Source organism: Anabrus simplex, chromosome 2, assembly GCF_040414725.1.
Source record: "Anabrus simplex isolate iqAnaSimp1 chromosome 2, ASM4041472v1, whole genome shotgun sequence".
In the NCBI taxonomy this organism is placed as follows: domain Eukaryota; kingdom Metazoa; phylum Arthropoda; class Insecta; order Orthoptera; family Tettigoniidae; genus Anabrus; species Anabrus simplex.
In genome coordinates, this window is record NC_090266.1 from 44,815,371 (window position 1) to 44,841,121 (window position 25,751).

The 25,751-nt window shown below is 37.0% G+C and overlaps 1 protein-coding gene across 14 annotated transcripts in view; it reads right to left on the minus strand.

The window, feature by feature from the left end:
• Nucleotides 1-25,751, minus strand: part of DPCoAC (dephosphocoenzyme A carrier) — a 569,632-nt gene that overhangs the window by 97,662 nt on the left and 446,219 nt on the right. For all 14 annotated transcript variants that reach the window (XM_067140249.2, XM_067140245.2, XM_067140244.2 and 11 more), the window contains one exon: nt 15,245-15,377. In XM_067140249.2, coding sequence (XP_066996350.1) covers nt 15,245-15,377 — 133 coding nt within the window. The remainder of the gene's footprint in view (nt 1-15,244; nt 15,378-25,751) is intronic.

Consider the following 25,751-nt stretch of genomic DNA (forward strand, 5'->3'; position numbering starts at 1 on the left):
AAATAGACACTTTGGCGTATGTTCGTATCCTGCTGGGAGTATTTTTGTGTTACCCAAAGATGTCTAGGTTGTTCTTACAAACTTGGGCAGGTCAAATTAAGATTTACGAGAGTGAATGTGATTTGACAAGCTATTCCGAAGGCTAGATAGGATTAGGATCATGGTTCGAAAGCTGGAAGAGACCAATAATTGGTATCCAGATAATGATTAAATTTTAAGAATGGTAGATAGGTAATTTCGAACCATAGGCGCAATTTAGGAATCTGGCAACCTAACGTTCAGACAACTTGAGTCTAGAGTCCTATGTTCAGTACTACGAATGATAGTAGGCGGACATGAAAGGGCAAGATTTCATCGGAAATCATGTGTTTAGAAAATAGAGTAAAATCTAAATGCATTGCGTTAGGGACATCGGCAAAAAGTTTGATTTAAATCATGTTAGGAAGAATGAGAAACACATAGCCGATAAGTAAGGCGTGTCGTAGTAATAAAGGAACTATATTTGAGTCAGAGAACTATAAAAAGATTCCTCTAATGAGGTAGAGTGGTCAATGACGTGTCCTTCAGACATGTGTTGATCTTGACATAGCCTGGAATTTGTGTGCAGATCAAATTTCAATTGCCAGTAATGATAATTTTATTTGATTCAGAGTAAGGCTAGGAACTTAAGAGCGCCTCAGTCTGAAGAAAATGGTGGTGATATTTGCAATGAATGGTGATGATTCGAGACAGGTAAACCTATGCTGGAATATTAGTCTGGAGTCGGAGGTATTTATCGTAAATATGGTCCAGTACTGTTGTCTAGTACTTAGATTAGAGCCCAAAAGACAGGAAAATTAATAATGTTTGGATTAAAAGAATTTGGGGCCACAATATTAGTAATTTCTTTTTAAAGTTATGATAATGTGTTTGTTTGTTATGCGCGGTAGAAGATAAATATCCCAAATCATAGGAAGCTTCTATGTGGCGAATTTTGAGGCCATGTTTTCTTGGTATATGATTAACGTAAATCATAGAAGCTTTTCAGTAAAGTAAATGGTTTTCGTATGGAGTACACAAGATACGGTATAGGATACTAGGTAGTGGCGAGCATCCCTGCGTTTTCTTGAATACGTATTTGGTATGGCGTTGACGATGAAGGAGTTGTTGGAGGAGATGGACAAGAGGGCAGAGCAGGCCGAGATGAGGGAGCAGGAGCGTATGAATGAACTTTCGAGTAAGTTGGAGGAACAGTCCAGAGAGACTAGACAATTGTTTAAGCAGGAAGAAGATAGGACGGACGAACAATTTAAACAAGCTGCAGATAGGACTGAGGAACAATTAACACAGACGGCGGAGAACACTGAGGAGCAACTTAAGGTGGCGACCAATGAGTTACAGGGGAAAATTGACTTTGTTCGTACATGCTGTTTAGAAGGCATGGGAAAATGAGAGAAACAGCTAGAGACAGTAGAACTTAAAAAACAGACGCAAATTGAAAAGATTAGAGATTCTGTTGAGGAAATCGCCGATCGGGTGACAGAACACATGACTAGCACAGATAAGCGGCTGGGAGACTTATCGTATACATTAGAAGAAGCTACAGCAGAGATTACACTCCAGCGAGGCGCGACTGATAAGTTATGGATTGACACGGAGACGAGGTTGGAAGAGTTCACCGTGGACATCAGTAAACAAATTACTGAAGCTCAGCAGAAAACTGAAGACAAAATTGATCTGAAACTTAAGATGAAGCAAAAGGAGACTAAGGAAAGAATGAAGGAAATAGAAACTCAGATTCGATTGGAAATGAAGGAGGACATCACGGAGACAGGCAAAGAAGTCAAAGATATGATAATGGCTGATAGGGAAAGGAACAAGGAAGATCTACAGGTACTTGGTTCGAGTCTGGAGATGTGGACAGAAGCTTCACAGAAAAATCAAGTGAAGATAGAGGTTGTTGAGAAGGAAATCGCCTACATGAAGGATAAATTAGAATTGTTGGATTTACGAACAGACAAAGAACTTAGTAAATTGAAATGTTCAGTTCAACAAACCATAATAGAGAAGGCATCAAGTCAAGTTAGCGATAACGTTGCGTTCAGCGATCTTTTACAGTTACCGCATCAGGAGGTCCACTGTTCAACTCCAAATGAAACACATAACGTTCCTATTTACAATATCCTGCGGAGCAATGAAGAAAAACCACGGAAGTTTACAGGAAATGATGAGAGAACACCTAAAGCTTTTTTGCGTGAAATTGATGACTTCTTGGCAGATTACAAGGTACCACCGGAGCGTAAATTGAGGACAGTAGAAAGATTTCTAGGTGATTCAGTGGCTGAATGGGCGAATGCTTTTCGTTATACATTTACTACGTATGAGGAGTTTAAGGAGGCATTTCTTAAAAAGTTCTGGGACGTATCTACGCAGCAATCATTGAGAATGGAATTGTATTCACGTAGATATCCGGCCAGGACGCCAACAAAGTATTCTCCTTTTTTCATTTCTCAGATGCTCAAATTTCGGGACTTAGACATGCCCCCGAGTGAGAGCGAAATTATAGCAGCTATCTCTCGGCAACTACCTCTTGAAGTGCAGAGGACATTAATTGCGGCTAATGTCAAGACTGCAGCAGAGGCGGAATTGACTTTAAGACAGTTAGACTTAACGTCTAGTCAAAACCAGCCAAGGTTGAGGCATGTTGAGGCTATCCATACGGTAGGGGTGGAAGAAGGAAGCAATCCACCGAAAGTAAGGAAGCGAAATGATTATCAAAGCTTAGGGACTCAAACAGCGACACATGAGCAAACCAACAGGAGTGATGTACATCAGGATGGTAATTGGCAGCGGAGAGACAGAGGAGATCAGTTTCGAAGAAATAATTATCAAGGTAATAGCCTAAATCAGTGAGGATACAGCTATCCAAGCGGAAATAACGTGAGGACATATAGATACAAGTATCGAAATTATGGTGGACCCAGAAGACCATATTATCATTGGGACGAGAAAGAGCGAAACCCCAGAGGAGGAAGAGGCAATTACCAGGAGAACCATGACCAAAGAAGATAAGAGTCAAGACAGTACGTTGAAGAGTTGAGAGGAAAAAGGCAGGAGGAAGACCGGTAGAGAGGAGCCATACAAGCCAGTGGTAATGAAGAATGTCATGGGGCTGAAAGTGTTGCGTACAGGGAATACCGTGTAAGGCAACAGGAAAATAGGTTGAATCCCAATGCTCCTAATTATGAGAGTAGAGAAAATAGTGGAAGCAAAGCCCAATGACGATTACAGAAGAAGGAGAGATGGCAGAAGATGAGAGTGAAGATGATGGAGAAGAAGAGGAAAACCCGAATGATGAACCCGTGATGGTGGAAGCAGATGACCATGAACAAGACCCGGAGAATGTCAACTTTGCGCAGATGGAAAGAAATAATTATTCAGAGGAAGAAGATTGTGAAGAGTGTGGTGGTGTGCAGCGACGTTTTCACGCGTTACTTGATATCTACTACAACATTCGCCGAGATAATGATAGACTATGGGAAGAGAATACAAATTTGCGAGACGGCAAATAGTACTAAAGGAAAGAGATTGCATATATCCTGATGATAATAAATAGTCAAATAATACATTTAAAAAAAAAATACTACATATTCATTTTTTTTCCCTGGGTAAGAGAGGGATGAGCCGTATCCTGCCGGCCCATAATAATAATTAGAATATTATTTGACCCAATCTGTAAAATTTATTCATAAAAGTTACAGTCTAGCATGTTAAAGCATCGTACCCTAAGATAGTTAATACCGGATGTTGAGCAAGACAGTGGTTCGCTGGATATTGCTTCATATTTCCGTATGACCGTAAGAAAGGATAGCGTACCCAAGCGCTGGCAAGGATCGACACGTGTATTAGATGCTGACCAAGCAAGATATTTCAGCCAATGGGAACTTAAGGATTTGGCAAACCTGGAGGCCACACCGCGCCAAATCTTAATTCCAGGATGACCAACGTGCTCAGTTGATAAAAGTCAGTTTCTGTAGGAAATCGGTTTTCCACAGTTTCTGAAGTCAGATATATTTGGAAATGTATTATAAAAATTGGTGGAAGAGATTTGCTAGTGTTTGAGCTGTGTTTTGTAAATATATCACAATAAGTATTGTGTCATCATATATGACGAACTCTCTGATTGGTGGTTGGTTCAGACACCCGGGAACCCCAGCATTAATGGCGTCACCAAAGCCTCCTCAGTAACCTTAGCTCTGGAGAGCGTCACTCTGTGTTAAAGACTTGGATAGTGCGGAAGCACCAACTCTGTATCTCTGTGTTAAATGCTTGGATAGTGCGGAAGCACAAACTTTGATTGGTGATCGTGATTAACGTGGTGTTATTCCAGTAACAGTAACTGGTTCTCAATGATACTTTAAATTGTGCAGTTGCAATATTTTACAGTACTTGAGTAAATGGAATAGTAAATTTTGGCAGAGTTTACTTTCAATTGATAAAGACGGTGTTTAGTGACTGCTGAGTAACAAGTGTAGTGGAAACGTGTTATTGTTTCACTATTCCACGACGGGCGCGTTTCGCGATGAACTTCCGTAGCGAACCGTGTGCTGCTTTTTAAACTGTATTTTTACCCTTTAAGTGAAGTGTGTAATATATATGTGAATCAGTGTGTTTAGCTGATCTTGTAAAGAGAAAGGGCATTTCGGCTCGCAGCATTAAGCAGCGAAGATATTATCAACTATAGTCTTCTGTGTTCCAGTGGATTAATTTCCAGCAAGATGATGGATACGCCTGCAGAGGAAGGAAGTGCATTCCCACATGTTAATGCTGTGATTAACATGGTGTAGATCCCTAAATCAGTGGGGATGTAAGCTGCTATCCTGGTATCTCGAGAGTCGTCATGTAAAATACAGTAAGGCGCATGTGTTATTTATGGCATGATATGTAAATTATGTTAAGGTATTAGGGCAGTGTAGATAGAATTTTTATTTTCATGTAAAGTAAGCCTGACGGCATGTGTTTGTTTAATTTTATTATGATAGATTCGGATACGAGAATAATGCATGTTTATTTTATTTTCATTTTGCTTTATGATTAGATGTTTGGGAAAATGAGGGATTGATAGGATCAGTTGTTGTTTATTTGTGTATGTTACTTAGCGTAGGATATTCCGAGTTTTCCTAAATATATGCTAGAAGGGCTAGATGGACAGGTTCATTTTTATACAACGTTAAACACGTATTAGTTCATTTTATTTCGGTTATTCAGAGAGATGGGTATAGCTATTCTGCATGATGCATGATTTTACAGAAGCTGATTGAAGGAGCTGCAGAACGTCGTCGTTAAAATAAGATCTTTGAAGTTAAGTTGGATTCTGTTTGCCTGATGGTCTGCCAAGGACACGAACTGCATCTCATTATGTGGAAAGGCCAGTGGGATTCATGAGAAATAATGAGATAAAAATTGCATGCTGAATTATAATGTGTTGGTTCAGGCTGATTGTATGCCTGACAAGATAAAGTGTATTGTGCAGATGTGTGTGCCTGCCTAGTGTGTTCTGAGTGTATATTGTGATCAGAATGGACAGTGTTAATTCCAGACTAGTGAGGCTGATGTTGTTAAATGGCCCAAGCATGCTAAGAAGGAATGAATATACGTGAGTTTCCGTGTAGCCGATGAAAGGCGTTATCTCATGGCAAGCTGATTTCTGGCCTGTGTTTATCTGTAAGTGTGAAGGAGACAGTATTTCCTTGTGGCGGCCTCGGGAGACAAAATCCAATCTTTAGCATAGTGGAGTTCAACATTTCTTTTCAGCTCGTAATCTACCCGGAAGTACATGACGGATGACCGCGCTGTTGAGCGCTCAAACGTAGCAGGAGGAGGCAATGTTGCCCATTGCTTTCTTCGTGATATGAAGGGTTATTTATATGTTTTTCCCTTACAGGATGATATTTTACATCGTTATTTGTGATTGTATACCTTGTCTCGTTGTTTTTAAAGGGAACAGCCCGAGTGCTGAAATATTGTTGGTTTATCTAGTTCTGTCTAGATCTTTTGCAGTGAACCGGGATTCACATTAGAAGCAGTGTAGCATTTAAGATTTTACTCGATATCCGATGTATATATATGTTTAGTTTGATTATTTGAATTGTTGTAAATATAGTGTAGGATTTGCCCCTAGTATTTTGCATAACTTACATAGCGTCCATTGCGTCTTAATTATTTTTCTTTCCGTCGTAATTTTTCTTTATTATGTAACTTTTATTTTACGGAAATAGTTTGATGACTCTCGGGATTAACTTAACTTTGAAACCGTATCGTTGGGATGCGATAGTGTGAAACTCCATACGGAAATACCACATGTCAGTGTTGCGTACACTTGTTGCCATACAATATAAACATTGGACTATAAGAAGAATCTCAATCTTGATTTATATAAATGTTCTTTGTTGAACTTGTTTTTTTTTTTTTTTTAATGTCAAATTTGGTATAATCATTCAATTAACGTCTCTAATTTCGACTTATTTCAATACTTTGAGTTCATTTTTTTTACAAATCATTCTTATATTTTTCTTGATTTAATTATTTTCTTGTGATATGATCGGGGATATTTATTAATAAATCCATTTTACCCCCTATGATTGTTTCTCATTCGTGTTATACCTCCATTTCCTGTCATTGATTGCTATTTTAGTGTAGAACTTCGACTTTTTATCCTGACCCAATCGACAACCAACCCACACTCTGCCCAACTCTGAGTTAGTCGGATGTTCATACAGGAATGGAGGCATCGTCCTAGAGGGTATTTACCCCTGGGTACGATACAGTACATCAGTTGACTATATTTGTAAGTAGTACAGGAGATATTATAAGTAGTATTTTGTAAACAATATAAATTTATTAAGGATGAGCTGTGTGTTTAATAGAAAAAATGTTAGCATAAATTGTATAATAATGTATTATAGGAAAATTTTCTTCTCTTGTTAATTTAATATTTAGTGCTTGACAATAATGTATTTTTGTGTACCATTTGCCACCGGGGTAGACACCTCATTTGCAAATAAAGAGATTTTGATTTTGTTTTTTGATTTGTTTCACCCCGAATTCAAAATGTTTTTTTTTTTCAATTCAATTTGTGCATTATTTCTTCTGAACAGTGTATAAATTATTTGTATGTGACTGACAGTAGTGTCTTTGATACACTCTCGAACAGTCACCTATTTTATTTACTGTCAAGTGCGCCTAACAACGAACTGCGCTTTTCATTTCAACCTTATTTCTACGTCAAAGTGTTTAGTATTGTTTCATGACTGACAGCAGTGTCTTTGATAAACTCTAGAGCAGTCATACATTTCTTTCAATGTCAAGTGCTACTTTATTTACTGGAAAATAACCACAAACTGTGCCAAGTGTGTGAACAATTTTCAGTTTCGTTATTTTTATTCATGAACTGTTCTTTATTTTCTTCCAATATCGATGCTACTCGCATCTTCATCTTTAGTGAACTTATAAATTCTATCTACAAGATTAAGAGTGAATTCGGCGGTATACCCAACCATATTAAATGAAACAGTGCTGTTAAACTAAAGTGTCAGGGGACTGTGTAAATTCGGACACTCGTGTAAGTTATGTGATGAGTGATTACCCCGCAACATCGTTGGAGATCGTCGGAGACCGTCCTGAACGTTGAAAGTTCGAGACTCAAACCCATATCAAACCGACCTGGGTGTTCCGGCCTTACCTCAACGTAATATTGGCAACTTCCAGAACGTGTTCCAGTCCCATTCAGCCTGGTGAACTGGAAGCACGGTCATCAAAAGGCGATGCTGAAGACAGCGACTATCAACAGTAAGGTGATATGCACTTATGCATTTTATGAATAAAAAAACTACGATTTAATCTAATTAAAAATTTTCTTGTAGATAGGACCCTGCCTCCTGTACCAAGCCCTAGCTAGAAATTACCCAGTATTGCCCTGAGAACTACTTCGTGCTAACTTAAAAATTAATTCATAAAGTCGGGCTATTTTACTGGTACAGGACATAAAAATGCAATAATATTTTATTATTATTTGTTAGGTACGTTGGCGAGTAAAACAACTGTGACGATTGTTTTTTTTTATCACGTTTTGAATCTACTTCTCTCCCAAAAACCATATACTGGCCCGAGTCATGAGATATGAAATGACCACTTTGTTAATGATCTCGTCTGCCTATATTAATGGGCCTAGCAACAACCGTGAATATTTCACTAAAGTACACCCATTTTCTCATTCCCAGGTGGTGCAGCTCTTTTTCAGACAGGCCCCCAGTGGAAGCGAGTTGCATGTACCATTTTTACCGCATATCGACCTTCCTGCCATTCGTAAATCTCTGGCAATATGGTACCGGGAATCGAACTCAGGCTGACGAGAACGGCAGCTAATTGTGCTAACCATTATGCTGGCGGACATTCTTAACCACAAAACACAGACATATATACATGACTGATGCGTGCTTGCAATGTGCGGGTCGGACACAAAACTATTCACCTATTTGTACGATGTCACCAGAGCTGCAGTAGACCTACGCTACAGAGGCAGACATTTCTTAACTACGAAACACAGATGTACCGCATGACTTTGATGCGTGTTTTCACTGCGTGGGTCATACGGACGAAACTATTCACAAATTTATGTGATGTAATCAGAGCTGCATAAGGCTTGTACCCCTTTCGAAGCAGAATTGTTGTTCTTCTCTGACGAATTAAGGCATGTATGCAAGATTTATTTTTTACATTTTCTTCACCTCAAAAAGCCAAGGCATACACGAGTAAATATGGTAACTATAAAAGCAAAAAATGGATTTACTGTAAGAAAATTAAAAGCACTACATGCACTCTGTAATAACACCCTGAAACTAGATGTGTTGCTCTCACCAATTACTCATATAAAGACGGAAGTTTGGATTTGCCCAGCTGGCAGCTTTTTATCGCTTAATTTTTATTGCCTTAACTGTCCTCTGGCAATTATCAAACAATTTTCATGCTTCTTGGAGAGCCCATACTAGGTAGACCAATGACATGTTATACAAGTCAATAAATTGGCCAGATGTTCGCTGCCAGCTAATGACAAGTGGTGCTATAACGAGGACCAGCATAGTACCACGAACCCTTAACAGTTCTGTGTGCAAATTTAAAACTGCATGCATCAGCTCTATCTCCTGCTCCATTCACACAGAAAGAGAATTGAGGACAAGTTGGTGAAGGGCAAGTGATGTGTGAAAATGACAAGAATACCCCAGCGTCACATCATGAAACTTTGCTGAACTACAGATGTTTACTTGTTTGTGCGAGAATTTCAACAGGTTTTAATAACCTTTTCTGTTCTTTGGTTTAACAGAGAGAATAAACAGCTCAGCTGAACGAATGCAATGGTCGGCACAAACAGTGTAAGCAATGCACACATTAAATTCATGGAGGATCCATAGCCTGGCAGGAAAGTATTGTAATGAAGAGATACAGGTTAAGTTAGAATAATGATTTTGATTGGTGAAGTTATACACATGAACTGGAATTAGTGGTGTGGTTATGTGAAGCAAATGGAGGAGGATACATTACCCACTTGGCCATGTGGATAAGAGAAGCAAAGTGCAGTCACGGCAATTATGGTTAAACTCAGTTTTTAATTATGTAGACAAAGTTAAGAAGTGTGGAACTAAATTATGACACAGAACTAGTTGGTAACAAAGTAAGAAAATTTAGGTCATATAAATAAACATCTGTAAGGCTGCTAAAGAAAGGTTAGGAAGAAAGGAAAGATCAACTATGAAACAATGGATAACTCAGGAGATACTAGACCTAACTCATGAACGACGAAAGTACAAGAATGCAAAAAATGAGGAGGGCAGAAAAGAATACAGACAAATAAAGAATGAAGTAGATAGGAAGTGCAGGACAGCTAAGGATGAATGTATGATACAGGAGAAGTGCCATCTGATTTTCGACAGAATATTACTATATCTATTCCCAAGAAAGCCAGTGTTGACAAGTGTGGAAACTACTGCACCATTAGTTTAGTATTTCATGCCTGAAAAATTTTAACACGTATTATTTACAGAAGAATGGAAAGACAAGGTAAAAATGAGTTAGGCTTCCGAAGAAATCTAGGAACACATGAAGCAATCCTGACTTTACGTCTGATCTGAGAGAACTGAATTAAGAAAGATAAGCCCATGTACATGGCATTTGTAGAATTAGAAAAGGCATTTAGGGCGGAATTCATAGACAGCACTTATACATAAGTGCCCCTTATAAGCCAGGTTTCATTTCATATTACTTACTTAAGTGTCCCACTTATTACTATAAGTGGACCTCCCACACAACTTAAGTGACTCGCTTATGTTGCAGCAAGATGGAGGATGATTTTGCTGAATATGTTGCATTTCATTCACAGAATACTTTCCGTGCACACAGTAGAGATGGAAAATCCTGTTGAAATGTAATGTGACCAACAATTTAAAGAAGGTTTCGTTTTAGTAAAGTGAGAGTTATGAATATTCTTGTTCCTTTGATTGAGAGAGTGAACATAACCTCTAGAGGACTCACTATCTCACCATTAATGAAGATATTGTTTTGAGATTTTATGCCACCTCTCAATTTCAGGTTATTATTATTATTGATAATATCATCACCACCAACATCATTACCGGTATTTCGCTTAATTAACTGGAAATGTGTTACAAGTTGATAAGTTACCAAGGCTGTAGGGCTATGGAATAGTAAAGAACTATACTGAGTTATAAGAAAAATGAACGCGTTGCACTACTACCATTTATTTTAAGGTTGATTTGTGCTAATTAATCAGGTTGGTCAACCAATTGTTTGCCGGTATATATCAGAAGTTTCTGAAATTATGGCATTGCACATCAAAACATACTAATTACATTTTATTGGGGAAGTAATTAGGTCTATTACAACGTAACGGCTACGGATATATTTGTCAAATCATTAAAAGCGTTGTAAGGCTAGATATTCTACATTTGGATGAATATTTGTATCTGTTCAAGTGCCTGGATAACTATAAACATATTATATTAAGAAGAAAATTAGACTCTGAGCATTTTCGTAGTTTGCATTGTCCACAACAAGTTTTTCTCACGTCATTCATATTCTGATGAGAAACTGTGTTGGTCTACTTGTTCTATATTATGTGCATGTACTGTACTTCGACACAAGTTCTTGCAGGTGCCGTCTCAGCTCACTGTTTTGTTATCCATTCTGATAATCAAATCCAATATAGACGATCTTTTAACCTCAAAAATTTCGTGCACGTACGCGCGATGTCCTTCGATAAACAAAACACAATAGATCATCCCACTATTCGGTAGCCAGAACTACACGATCCAGGAAGCATGAGCATAATATACAGCATTGCCACATCTCCAGTGATACTTACTGTATCAATGAGTGTGCTCTATAAGTGCTGTCTATGAAATATAAACTCATATAAGTGATCCCTTATTACTTAAGGGTTCCACTTATATACAAGTGCTGACTATGAATTCGACCCTTGATAATGTTGATTGGACCAAGCTATGCGAGATTCTGAATATGATCGGGATCAGATACTGACAAAGGAAAATTATCTACTATCTGTACAAAAATCAGTCTGCAGTGATAAGAATCGAGGGCTTTGAAAAAGAGGCAGCAATCCACAAAGGAGTGAGGCAAGGCTGCAATTGGACCCTCTCCTCTTCAATGTTTACACAGAACAGGCAATAAAGGAAATCAAAGAGGAATTTGGAAAGGGAATCACAATCCAAGGAGAGGAAATCAAAACCCTGAGATTTGCCGACAATATTTTTATTTTATCTGAGACTGCAGAAGATCTGGTAAAACTGCTGAATGGTATGGACAGAGTTTTGGGGAAGGAGCACAAGATGAAAAGATATAAGTGAAAAACAAAAGTAATGGAGTGCAGTCAAACAAAGGTGATGAAGAAACTATTAGATTAGGAAATGAAGTCTTCAATGAAGTAGATGAATATTGACATGATATAGGCTTTTGGGCTTATTCTGGGTCAAGAAAATAAGGTGAAATTCGTTACATTTCGCAGAGTACTGTGCTCTGCATCACCTTCTTTTAAAGAAGCCTTTCTCGTGGACAGTCAAGATTTTCTTCTGATGATGCAGAGCACAGTTCTCTGCAAAACGTAAAGAATTTCACCTTATTTTCTTGACACGGCATAAGCACAAAAGCCTATATGAGGCGTCTAGTATCAAAACCGGCCAAGTCACAAAATTTACAAAAATGAGTTACGGTTATCAATTTGAAGTAGAAGTATAGCACTATCAGGTGAAACAAGAATATGCTTTAAGATCGTCCATGTCTTCATGTTACAGAGCACTGAATTCTCGGTCGTGCAACAGAATCGGCCAAGTCATGCAGCCAGTGAATTCAAAACTGGCCAAGTCAAGGAACGAGCGACAATCTTTATGATGCAGCATTATTGTCTGGAACCTTGTGTGATAATATCAGTAGGCAAAATCGTTCCTTGTAATGTATATTCTTTGAAGTCATAATATTTTGTCTTTTGTTCGTTTGCAACACTGATTTACATACTCGCGGGATTCTTACCGTCACTGGCGCCAAAGCAATCCTATTTCCGGTGTGTTCGTATTTTGTCATTATTGTGTGCTGTAACGTGGATATTGTTCCGAGTGGTGAACTGAAAAATGTACTTTCATACCTTGTGCCACATAATGGAAACATCAACAAATGAAACCCCCAGAAAGAGAACAAGAGATACGTCACAGTGGAAATCACAAGAACGAAAACGAGAGCAGTAAGAATAATATTTCATTTAATTTTACTACAGATTATCGAAGTTTCTCGTTCGATTCTTGAAGCAGTTAGGTTGATTTTAGGTTGATGTGTTTTCAGAAATTAGCCTCGCAGAACTGTCAAACCTAAAATATGGGTTTCTATGTTTCATTTTTCGAGATTAAAAAAGAATTCAAATGAGCACATTTGAGAAGAAAATAAGATGATCTAACTATGCATGTTTGTGTGAGTGTGTGTTCTAACTCACATTAAAAACCATACCAATAATAATAATAATAATAATAATAATAATAATAATAATAATAATAATAGTAATAATATAGCGTCAGAAATCTTCCAGCACTGCAGTTTTATAAAACTGTAATATTAGCAAGTGAAACAGCTTTCATTGGTCATGATAGTTCCAACACCATCTCTGAAGTCTGCATCAACAGTCCACGAGAAATGCCTGATATTGTATTATAAATGAGAGCAAATTGAAGACTTTCAACAACAATATTACTTAGTATGTTTGAACAGTACCTATCTTAATAATGATTCTATTAACATAAGTGACTATTATTGACGATCGTTTTACTTTACTGTGTTCAAGATCTAAGTAAACTATAAATTTTTAATGAGAGAAATCCTATTTTGTATTCTCCTCAGCTTTATGATGTTCTTCTTCGTTTATTATTATCTCATTTATGCTGAAATGCTTTTTTAAATTGCAATAAATAAAAGTAATTAAAATGTCAATTCATTTTCATTTAATTGCCTTTTTTCACAAGCATTTGGAATTTAAAAAGAATACAGTTTTACAAAAACAGACTGAAATTGTACAAAACTGCAACAAAAACGGCCAAGTCAAAATTTAAATTAACAAAAAAAATGGGTTAATTATGAGTTAGATTTCTCAAAACAGTGGAACTTAAATATTAAATCATTAAGGATATAACTGTGAAAAAAAATATTTTCTGACCATCATTGCTTTGTCTCTACAGGTTTTTCGTCCATATTGAAAAATATGCCTTGAGTGACTTGGCCGGTTTTGATACTAGACGCCTCATATCATGTCTATAAGCACAGGCTGTGAAAGCATCAATAGATGAATGTTGTTACTATGATAGTAATATAACTATCAATGGTAGAAGTAAGGAGGATATAAAATGCAGACTTGCATAAGCAAGAAAAGAAATTTGCTCACCTCGAACACTGATACAGGAATTAGAAAGATGTTTCTGAAGACTTTTGTCTGCAGCATGGCATTTGTATGGAAGTGAAACATGGATGATAACTAGCTCAGAAAGAAGAAAACAGAAGCTTTTGAAATGTGGTGCTAGAGAAGAATGCTGAAAGTCAGATGGGTAGATCGAATCACAAAAGAAGAGATACTAAATTGGATTGGTGATTTGGCTGAATTTGATGAGAAGAACAGCTAGTATGATAGGGCACATCTTAAGACACCCAAGACTTGTAGTTGGTTTTTGAGGGAAGTGTGGGCGTTAGGAACAGTACGGGTGGACCAAGGTAAGAATATGACAAGCAGATTAGAGCTGATGTATGATGCAGTAGTTAAGTAGAAATGAAAAGTTTGGCACAGGATAGGATGGCATGGAAGAATGCATCAAACCAGTCTATCGACTGACGATTCGAGCAACAACAAATAACGGTGGTGAAAGAGCAGAGGTGAATGTCCAATATTTTTCTCCAGAGAGACGTGTGCAGGTTAAGTACTGAAAGACTATTTAAAAAATGTTGTATGTATGTATGTATGTATGTATGTATGTATGTATGTATGTATGTAATCTGAATTCCTCAGACAGAGAGAACTTAATTATTTCTTCAAGAAAAGTTCTTCTATTAGTACGATGGCAACTAGTGGGACTTAAACTATGATGTCTTGCTGCTAGAAATATAAGTGCATGGCCTGAAAAGGGTATACCCATTTTTTCTACAGGAAATTCATTTTGACGATCATCATACAATTATAACTAAGTAAAATTTAGCATGTGCACTAAAATACCCATCTGCTTGATATACAGTACATAAATGGACCAAGTAAATACTAGTGTGATACATATTTGTTTATGCTCAACTTCAAATAAGAAATATCTTTATTAATGAAGGGTGATGTCTTCACAACTGATTTTGATGGCAAGCAAGTTGCCTCAAAGGAGTAGTTATGATCAATTCTGTTCAGTCGTATTTAGCTGCAGAAGGTTACTTGTTTGTTGATTCTTATTGTGACTTTTCTTGACGTTCCTACAAAAAGATTTATATAATTTTCTATAATTCTTTAGCAAGTATATATTTGAGAATATTCACTTGCACTTCACACATGCCTTTATCGGAAGAGATAATTTTGCATTCTTGAATAGCTATTTATCTAAGACAAGCAGGGAAGCATATAAGAGAAAACAGAGGGAACTTGTAAAATGCATGATGAAGCTAAATACTTTACCTGTCCCAACGTCCTGTACTGTTCCTTGTGAGTGACAGCCATACGAGCTCTCGCAAGATCCAGAGGGTAGGTGAGCGACTGTGATGTCACACCCGCAAGAGACCCAGACAGGAACCTTATGAATGGAGGTGTTCTAAGAAAACATGTAATCAGATATGAGTGAGACCAACATATTTTTAAAAAATAAAAAACATGCACCAAGTAGGAGTCACATGAAACTTAATAAGGGCGATGATAACATTGGGTAATATGATTACAACATCAGAGCAGAAAGGTAGTTTATTTGTGGAAAACTAAATACTTAATGGAAGACTCTAATAGGCCTACTGCCACTAGCTTGGATATAAGATGTGAAACAATTGGGCATACAGGCAAACAGTTTTCGTATCGTATCCAGTGGCATATCTGTCTGCAAACAGTCCTCTAGATCGGTGGTATTCAAAGTGTGGTACACGGAGTCATCCTGGCTTCTGTTTTCAGTGAGCAGTTGAGGCTGCTCACTTTCAATAAAATCTCGTTTTGATTTAGTGTTTTTGTTTACCACTGCACAGAGTCCCATGTGTCAGTTTATACCTCCCATTGACTAGTTATGTAAAATGCTTACTTATGCTGCACTGTCCATTTTTGTTTGTTTGTTGTAAAATCCACTCAATCACTTCAAATCTTTTCAGCAGCAATACAAAGATACAATAGTAATTGCTGCATTAATAATTATATTCATATATATATTTTGTATAAGATTAAAACAGAATTGATTATTTTAACCATGTTGGTTAATCCTGTCCGTATTGACTTATATTCAATTTCTATAGAACACTTTCCCGCCTTGTCAATACTTTACATACTTTATTCTACTTAATTGCCATACATGTCTCAAGAGCTAACTACTCTCTTCTTCGACAGTGTGCCAAAACATCAAAACACCAGGCGAGTTGACTGTGCAGTTAGGACCGCGAGCTGTGAGCTTGCATCCGGGAGACAGTGGGTTCGAATCCCACAGTCGGCAGCCCTGAAGATGGTTTTCTGTGGTTTCCCATTTTCACACCAGGCAAATGCTGGGGCTGTACCTTAATTAAGGCCACGGCTGCTTCCTTCCAACTCCTAGCCCTTTCCTGTCCCATCATCGCCAAAAGACCTATCTGTGTCGGTGCGACGTAAAGCCACTAGTCACAAAGAAATATTTTAACAATTTCAAGATTTATATATAATTGTTCTGTTGATAACTATATTTGTACAAATGTATCAAGTCCAAAGATTTAGTTTCGATGTTTTAGTACTGCTGAAGAAGAGAGTTGTTAGCTCTTGAAACATGTACAGTAATTAAGTATAATAAAATATGTAAAGTACTGACAAGGCAAGAAAGTGTTTGATAGAAATTTAAGATTAAAATAGTCGACCCTGAACCAGCAGGAAAACACCAGGAAGAAGAAACATCACTGCTAGACAATGAAAACCTCATGATTCCACTCACAAGAAAACAACGTTTTTACACCTTTCCTGTGAAAGGTTGCTGTGCTGCATGAGAAGGGAACAGAAGACTATTGGGCTATTGTTAAACAATGAAAATGTCAGGAACAGTTGTTCAGCCATTGCTGATTGCTCAGTTCTGTAAACTTTACTCCAAAGGAGTTAAGAGGTTACCTTTGCCCAGCGATGATATATATACATTATTCTCATTATTGGAGAACAGGGTGGTGTAGCAGCTTAGCTGCTTGCCTGTCATCCCGGCGACCATGGTTTGATTCTCAGTCTTCCTGGGGTGGGATTTTCAGTTGAAAATTCCGTGGTGTCAGGAAGGGGATGCGAACTTAAATCCCTGGCCACAACTCTTTGCAGGAACCCGAGCAAGTGGGATAAACTGCAGAAGACTATAACGATTATATCAAAAATGGCTTTCACGGCCGCAGATCTTACAATCACATGAAATGTTCATAGCTGATGGCTTTGCCACCTTTTTTGGATTGGTATATTCGAAACCTCCACCAACCTATGATATTCCTGATTCATCTGATGTATATGTTAATTATCCATTATCTTTAGAATTAGTGGATGAAAAGGAATATATGTTAGCTGTTAAAAAATTAAAACCTAAAAGGTCATGTGGTGTTGATGGTATACCGCCGTATGTACTGAAAGCTTGTTCTAATGTGTTGGATTTTCCCTTACGAGCCTTATATAACATTGTGGTAAAAACGCAAACCTTTCCAAAAGTATGGAAGATAGCGAAAGTGTGTCCAGTTTTTAAATGTGGGGACAGTAAAAATATTGAAAACTATCGCCCTGTTTGTATTTTATGTGCACCGGCTAAAGTATTTGAGCAAATAATGTACACACGTATATTTAATCATGTGAGGGTCGGTATCCATATCAATCAGCATGGTTTTATGCCAGGTAGATCAACTACGACTAATCTATTAAAATTTATACAATACGCATATGCCGTTTTGAATAATCAAGGACAGGTCGACGTAATATACACAGATTTTTCCAAAGCCTTCGACAAATTAGATCACGGCATTTTAATGAAAAAGTTGTCATGCTTTGGTCTAACACCTCCTTGGTTAAAACTGCTTGCATCTTATCTTAGTGCACGGAAACAATATGTTTACTATCATCAACATGAGTCTTTCGCATACAATGTTACTTCTGGTGTACCACAAGGGTCTAACCTTGGTCCTTTATTCTTTATTTTATATATTAATGATCTGCCCACTAGAATTAGGTTTTCTCAGTGTTTATTATATGTTGATGATGTCAAACTTTATAAAGAGATAAAAAATGATGACATGTTGAAATTACAATATGATTTGGATTACTTATACGCATGGAGTATTGAAAACTGTTTGCAACTTAATATAAATAAATTCTGTTTCCTTCAGATTTCAAATAAGAAAAATACATTGAATTATAAATATAAAATTAATAATGAAGAACTCAATGTTGTTCACTCTGTTAATGACTTAGGGGTAATTGTTACAAGAAATTTATCTTTCAAGGAGCATATTAATACAATGGTTAATGATTCCTATAAGAAATTTGGTTTTATAATTAGAAATTCAAGAGATTTTTCTAACACGTATGCACTCACCTTATTATTCAATAGTATTGTCCGATCAAAACTTGAGTATTCATGTATAATTTGGTCTCCATGTTATAAATCTTATCAAAATCAAATTGAAAGGGTGCAGAAATGCTTTTTAAGATATATTTATTATAAAAAATATAAGATATTCCCCTTTACAAATTATGTTTCATATGGATTTTTGTTGAATGAATTTAAATATGTATCGCTAGCCAGTAGGCGTGTAATAGCTCAACAAATTTATCTCTATAAGGTGGTTAATGCATTAATTGACGATAATAGTTCGCTTCACGAGTTATGCTTTAATGTTAGAAAAGGAAATTTAAGATTTCGGCAATTGTTTATTACTCCAGTCTCCAAAACTGTATTTTTTAAGAACTCTCCATTTATCAATATGTGTGAAACATAAAATAACTTAATTAATAAGTATCATATAGATCTTGACTTTGCTTATGAATATGACACATATGTAAATATATTAAAAGAATTTTTCTCGTCGAAGTGATTTGTTTATATGTATAATATTTACATGATTTTGTTACATTTTTTTGTTTGATTTATTAGCAGGCTTCTGTATATGATATATTGTTTCATCCATTTCATACAGAGCATTATCATCTCATTTACATAGAGTTTTCACATTTTCTTCTTTTTGGTATTTCTATGTTATTTGTTCAAATAATTTGTAAAAGCCACCTATAATTGGAGCGTGTCTCTGTTGGTGGCACATTTATTAAATAAATAAATAAATAAATAAATAAATAAATAAATAAATAAATAAATAAATAAATAAATAAGTAAATAAATAATGATTATGATTATAGTTAATATCATTTGCATTCCGGCAACAATTATTTTTTGTATAATCGCAATATACTCGTACTTCAGGGGTACAAAAGTAAAACCATTGGATTTTGGGGGTACGCCAACCAAAAAGTTTGAATACCACTGCCCTGGATCGTGTAAACTTCTAAGATGTTGAAATTGGCAGCCAGGTGGTCGCAAACGTGTTCTATGGGCGATAAATATGACAGGCTACGGAAGTGTGGCAATGTTGTGGAGGCCCACCCACGATACCCTTATTGCATGTGGCCAAGCATTATCCTGCTGGGAAATGGCTCTTGGAAGCCTTGCCATGAGATCGACAAGGCCGCAAGATCTCGTGTACATTACATGTGATAAATATCATTTTTGATCCGTATTGATGATATTGATTGAAAATAATAACAATAAGTTATTTTATTAATTTGGCCATCCAATCAATACACTAAATACCGAGCTCGATAGCTGCAGTCACTTAAGTGTGGCCAGTATCCAGTAATCGGGAGATAGTGGGTTCGAGCCCCACTGTCGGCAGCCCTGAAGATGGTTTTCCGTGGTTTCCCATTTTTACACCAGGCAAATGCCGGGGCTGTACCTTAATTAAGGCCACGGCTGCTTCCTTCCAATTCCTAGGCCTTTCCTATCCCATCGTCGCCATAAGACCTACAGTATCTGTGTCGGCGCGACGTAAAGCAAAAAAAATATATATATATATATACAATAAATCTTGTCTTTGTTGAATTTCATTGACATATTAATTAAAATGGTACATGTTTCGCCTTACATATAGGCATCATCAGCCATGGGTTTAACCTTGAATTAAAATCAGGCACCTGATTTACATATAAATAAAATAAAACTAATTTATAAAAAAACCTTGAAGAGACTTGAACGAAAATTAAGATATGGTAAGAGACTAGTACAAAGTTCGTTTTAAAGACTATGCTATGAGTGAGATGTTTACATTTGGTGAAAGTATTTGCAATAGTTACTTTGGATGACTACTATTATAAGTAAAATGAATAAAGCAACAGTTCGTTATAGATAAGTGGTAAAATTGCTACAAAATGAAGTTGACGGACTAACGGTTAGAACTAGAAAATAATGAGAAATGACGATCAAAATCGTATTTTTAAAACTTAATGTTGAATAAAATAATGTTGAAAAATGGTCAAGTGACCTGTAATTATTTGTTTATGTAAGATAAAAGTCAAAAGTCAATAGCATATGGTGATGTTGTGGTTCACTTTAAGGAAGGAAGTACGGGGTTGTAGCTGAAGGACCTCTATGGACCATCTCATTTGATATGATGCTATAACGTTGTTATGACATGTAGGTTTGTTGACATGCTGGTTAAAAAGGTAATGTGACAGTTGAATGTAGCTAACATGTTGAATGTTGGATCAAAAGTAGAATCTGTAAAAGGAAACCAGAAACGTGGTGTTAATTTTATGAAAAAAAATTGTAATAAATTTTAGGTGGAAATCGTGTACACTTACCATTTGATGATGGTGAGAGTAACTTGTTTTGTTATGTTATGAGCTAAAAGTTGTTGACGACTGTCGAGCTCTTACTACGTGTGTTATAGCTGAAGGTTTGTATTGGAGGGGGATCTGTTTGCAAAGGTGTGACTATGGGATTGTTTGTAATACTTGGAGGGGAGCTACTAGCGGTGGGGGAGAAGGAGGAATGTGTATTGCTGCGCATATTGTATCGGTGGACTGCCATTGGAAGGAGTGGTGTTAGAGTGAGTATGGCTATGGATCTATTGGTTGTACTTAAATCGGTGGTACTAGCAGCAGGGGGAAGGGAGGGGAGTGCATTACTTATAGAAGAGGTAGGAGTGCTTATTAATTTAAGGTTGAAAATTTTTAAGAATATATTGGTGAGGGGAAATTGATTCTTGTAATAGTAATAAAATCTGTTCGTACATGGGACTTTCTTCTATAACTCATACACTCCCCTCCCTTCCCCTGCTGTTAGTACCTCCCAATCAAGTACAACCAATAGATCCATAGCCACACCCACTCTAACACCGCTCCCTCCAACGGCATCCCACCAATACAATATGCACAGCAATACACTTTCCTCCTTCTCCCCCACCGCTAGTAGCTCCCCTCCAAGTATTACAAACAAGCCCATAGTCACACCTTTGCAAACAGATCCCCCTCCAATACAAACCTTCAGCTATAACACACGTAGTAAGAGCTCGACAGTCGTCAACAACTCTTAGCTCATAACATAACAAGTTACTCTCACCAACATCAAATGGTAAGTGTACACGATATCCACCTAAAATTTATTACGATTTTTTTTTTTTTTTCTTCATAAAATTAACACCACGTTTCTGGTTTCCTTTTACAGATTCTACTTTTGATCCAACATTCAACTGTCACATTGCCCTTTCGACCAGCATGTCAACAAACCTACATGTTATTACAATGTTATAGCATCATATCAAATGAGATGGTCTACAGAAGTCCAATACCAACATCGTATATTAACCTTCAGCTACAACCTCGTACTTCCTTCATTAAAGTGAACCACAACATCACCGTATGCTATTGACTTTTGACTTACGTAAACAAATAATTACAGGTCACTTGACCATCTTCCAACATTCTTTTATTCAACGTTAAGTTTCAAAAATACGATTTTGATCGTCATTTCTCATTATTTTCTAGTTCTAATTGCTAGTCAGTCAACTTCATTTTATAGCAATTTTACCACTTGTCTATAACAAACTGTTGCTTTATTCATTTTACTTATAATGGTAGTTGTTCAAAGTCACTATTGCAAATACTTTCACCAAATGTAAACTTCTCACTCATAGCATAGTCTTTAAAACCAACTTTGTACTAGTCTCTTACCATATGTTAAATTTCATTCAATTCTCTTCAAGGCTTTTTATAAATTAAACCGAGCTTGATAGCTGCAGTCGCTTAAGTGCGGCCAGTATCCAGTAATCGGGAGATAGTGGGTTCGAGCCCCACTGTCGGCAGCCCTGAAGATGGTTTTCCATGGTTTCCCATTTTCACACCAGGCAAATGCCGGGGCTGTACCTTAATTAAGGCTACAGCCACTTCCTTCCAATTCCTAAGCCTTTCCTATCCCATCGTCACCATAAGACGTATCTGTGTCGGTGCGACATAAAGCAAATAGCATTTATAAATTAGTTTTATTTTATTTATATGTAAATCAGGTGCCTGATTTTAATTCAAGGTTAAACCCATGGCTGATGATGCCTATATGTAAGGCGAAACATGTACCATTTTAATTAATATGTCAATGTAATTCAACAAAGACGAGATTTATTGTATTGATTGGGTGGCCAACTTAATCAAATAACTTATTATTATTTTCAATCTCGTGTACGTATCGCTGTGCTGTCAATGTCCCTCATGTCACTACTAAGGGTGACCAACCATTACATGCGATGGCCCCTCACATCAGCACACCAGCAGTGGGCACATCCTTACACAACCACTGGTCCCAGCACACACTAACAGTCTAATCAGAATGGCCTAGTTGATGGGTGATTTGTTGATATGACCTTCCAGCATCACGAATTCTTAAGATGACACATCTCAAACTCTGATAGCTTTGACTGCATCACAGAGACATGTCGAGCGGTTGAATAGCTATTGACAACCGGAAAGTGATCTACTGTGTACAAGTACCCTCTGCGAACCTTTACATAGGCCATGGGTGGCAGCAGGTTTAGAGCCTCTGGTGGCAAGACCATTCAACTAATCACATAACTATGCTAATCATTTGACTATCTGCATGCCAAGTTTGGCAGTAAAATGGCAACTCCTTGGTGAGTGACTTATATTTAAATGAGTGTAGGACTGAATGAGACACTAAATTTTAACTGTCACAGTACTAAAAGGGTTATATAGTGGTTTTTACAGATTATATAAGCTCTGTACTAAAAATCTGATTAACATGTACTCAATATACATTCATCATCATCATCATCATCATCATCATCATCATCATCATCATCATCATCATCATCATCAGGATTTCCTTCCAGCAAGCCGGGTACGAACTTTGTGAACGATATGCCTCCACTGAATTCTCTCCTGGTATAGTTTTTTCCTCTCAACTGCATCCCATGTTACTCCTCTCCTCTCGAGATCTTCATTAACCTGGTCTGTCCATCTATTTCTAGGCCGTCCAACAGGTCTTCTTCCAGGCACCGCCATCTCCAGATATAGGCATGTAGTTCAAGTTGGGTGCATTAGCTTAACATGACCTAACCTATTTAATCTCGCAGCACCTATCCTTTCCTCCATGGTCAAGTTTGCCTGCAGGTATCTCCTTACATATTCATTCTTGATGCTGCCTCTTCTGGTTTTTTGTAGAGCTGACCTAAGGAACTTCATTCCACATGCTTGCATTTGACTCACTTCTCTCTTATTTATGACACAGGTCTCCAGACTATACGTCATAATTGGCAGGAGATAGGCTTTATACATTGTCTGTTACAAGATATTAGAATCATTCTGTATTGACGGTTTTCACTTTACAAAGAAAAAATTTAATGTATCCTCCTATTCAATACATAATTCCATCATTAGATGGAGTAATAAAATTCAAAGGTTTTATATATTGTCTGTTACAAGATATTAGAATCATTCTCTATTGACGGTTTTCACTTTATGAAGAAAAAATTTAATGGATCCTCCCATTCAATACATGACATAATTCCACCATTAGATGGAGTAATAAAATTCAAACATGTTTCGACTCGTTTGAGCCATCTTCAGTGAAATGGGGGGGGGGGGTTAAAGTTGTTTACATAATACAAGCTTAAAATGTGCTAAAAACATAATGAAGGAACAAATGAAAAGCAAAAGAGACATTACAGAAATAGAAAACAATACAATATAGAACATTTCCATCATTAGATGGAGCAACAAATAACTCATTGAGACAAATTCAGTGAAAAAAAGGTTAATATTATACATAATTGAATCTAAAAAAGTGTGTTAAACCTAAGAAGAAAAGAAATGAAAACAAATGATACAGACGGAAACAAACAATAAGTGCTTATAATGAGGTTGCGGACCTCTTAGTCTAAACATTTTGCAGTTTGGTACAATTCAAAAACAGAACATGTTCACTGTGTTGAAAATTCAGAACTGACAGTCCGTCTTAGTAGTCACCATCACCACGAATGGCTAGGAGGGGAGAGAAAAAGCTTGAGAACCCAAGTTTGGGAGAAGACAATGTGCCGGTTGAAATGTATGTGACACGTGATGGAAAAGCGCCGATGAATTTCAAATTGTAGAATGCTCTTAGAGGGAATCCCTTGTCCCAGATTAGGTTTCGTACTTGGTGGAAGAAGCTGGATCCTTTTGCTACTCTGTTTAATCCAGTTGGTGGAATGATAGAGTAAAAGATACAATTGACCCGATGAGTGCTACGCCTGCCTATAGACGGGCTGGTGCGGCCGGTCCAGCAATGCTACACCCGTCTATAGACGGTGCATGAGAACTTTAATTTCTTTGAGTTTCCCAGTTCACTCTCAAGTACCGATTCGATCACTGGCATGTTCTGCCATCTATTGGGCATTATGTACAACTAACTGATCATGGCTTATAGCTTCGGGAAGTAACTTACAGAGCTTTTTGTAGACGTCTGCGGAATTCATCTATGATGTTAAAAAAACATGGCGGAACAACAAGCTACAGTTGCTCTTGGAGCAATGTTATTACGGATCAAATAATTTTTCAGTTATTAACCACAGCGGAAAGTGATGGTGAAGATGATGATTTTAATGAATTGTTAAGAGATTTTGAAAGTTAGAGTGATACACAGAGTGCTGAAAATATTTTAAGTGAGAAAGTAACAGAGCCTCCTTCTAAACAAAAGAAGAAAGCATGGCGAGTTAAAAAGCTATTTCATCACTATTTTCATGGTGGATTGATGATTTTTCTCCACCAGACTTTCAAGTAACTGTGACAGATTCTGGGAGCCAAGTAGTGTTTGATGACAACCCCAAAATCATTGATTATTCTAAAACTTTTCTGCCAGTGCAGTTGGTGCAGCTGGTTGAACAAATCGGTAATACAAACAACCGGTGGAAAACATGAGCTCTTACCACATTCCAGGTGTAGAAAGTATTTTAAAATATCAACGTATGTACTTCTATGGCGTTACATGTATTAGTTGCCTACAGATTTTAGGAAATCATTTTATTTTGGACTCTTTTACTGTGTATAAATGTGATGTACTCAAGGGCACAAAAAGTGTAAGTTTGTTTCTCTCAAAATGATATTGAACAAAAGGGTACGATCTTTCATTTGCATTTAGATTTATAAAGAACCAACATTTGTAAACATTTCAAGCTGATCACCCCACTGATAAGTTAAAAATTGAGGCTTCTACACACTTTTTTTACATAGGAAGAAAAAACTCAGCACTGAGGTACCAAACAGTCAACTGGTAACTCAGCACTTAAAAGGTTAAAAAATGTAATATAGCAAAGAACATGGAGGTTGAGAAGAGAAATCAGAAACAAGGGCTGGTACCAAAAGATGAACAAGGTGAAAACACTGGACCAGGAATACCGACTGAAGAAATTACGTACAA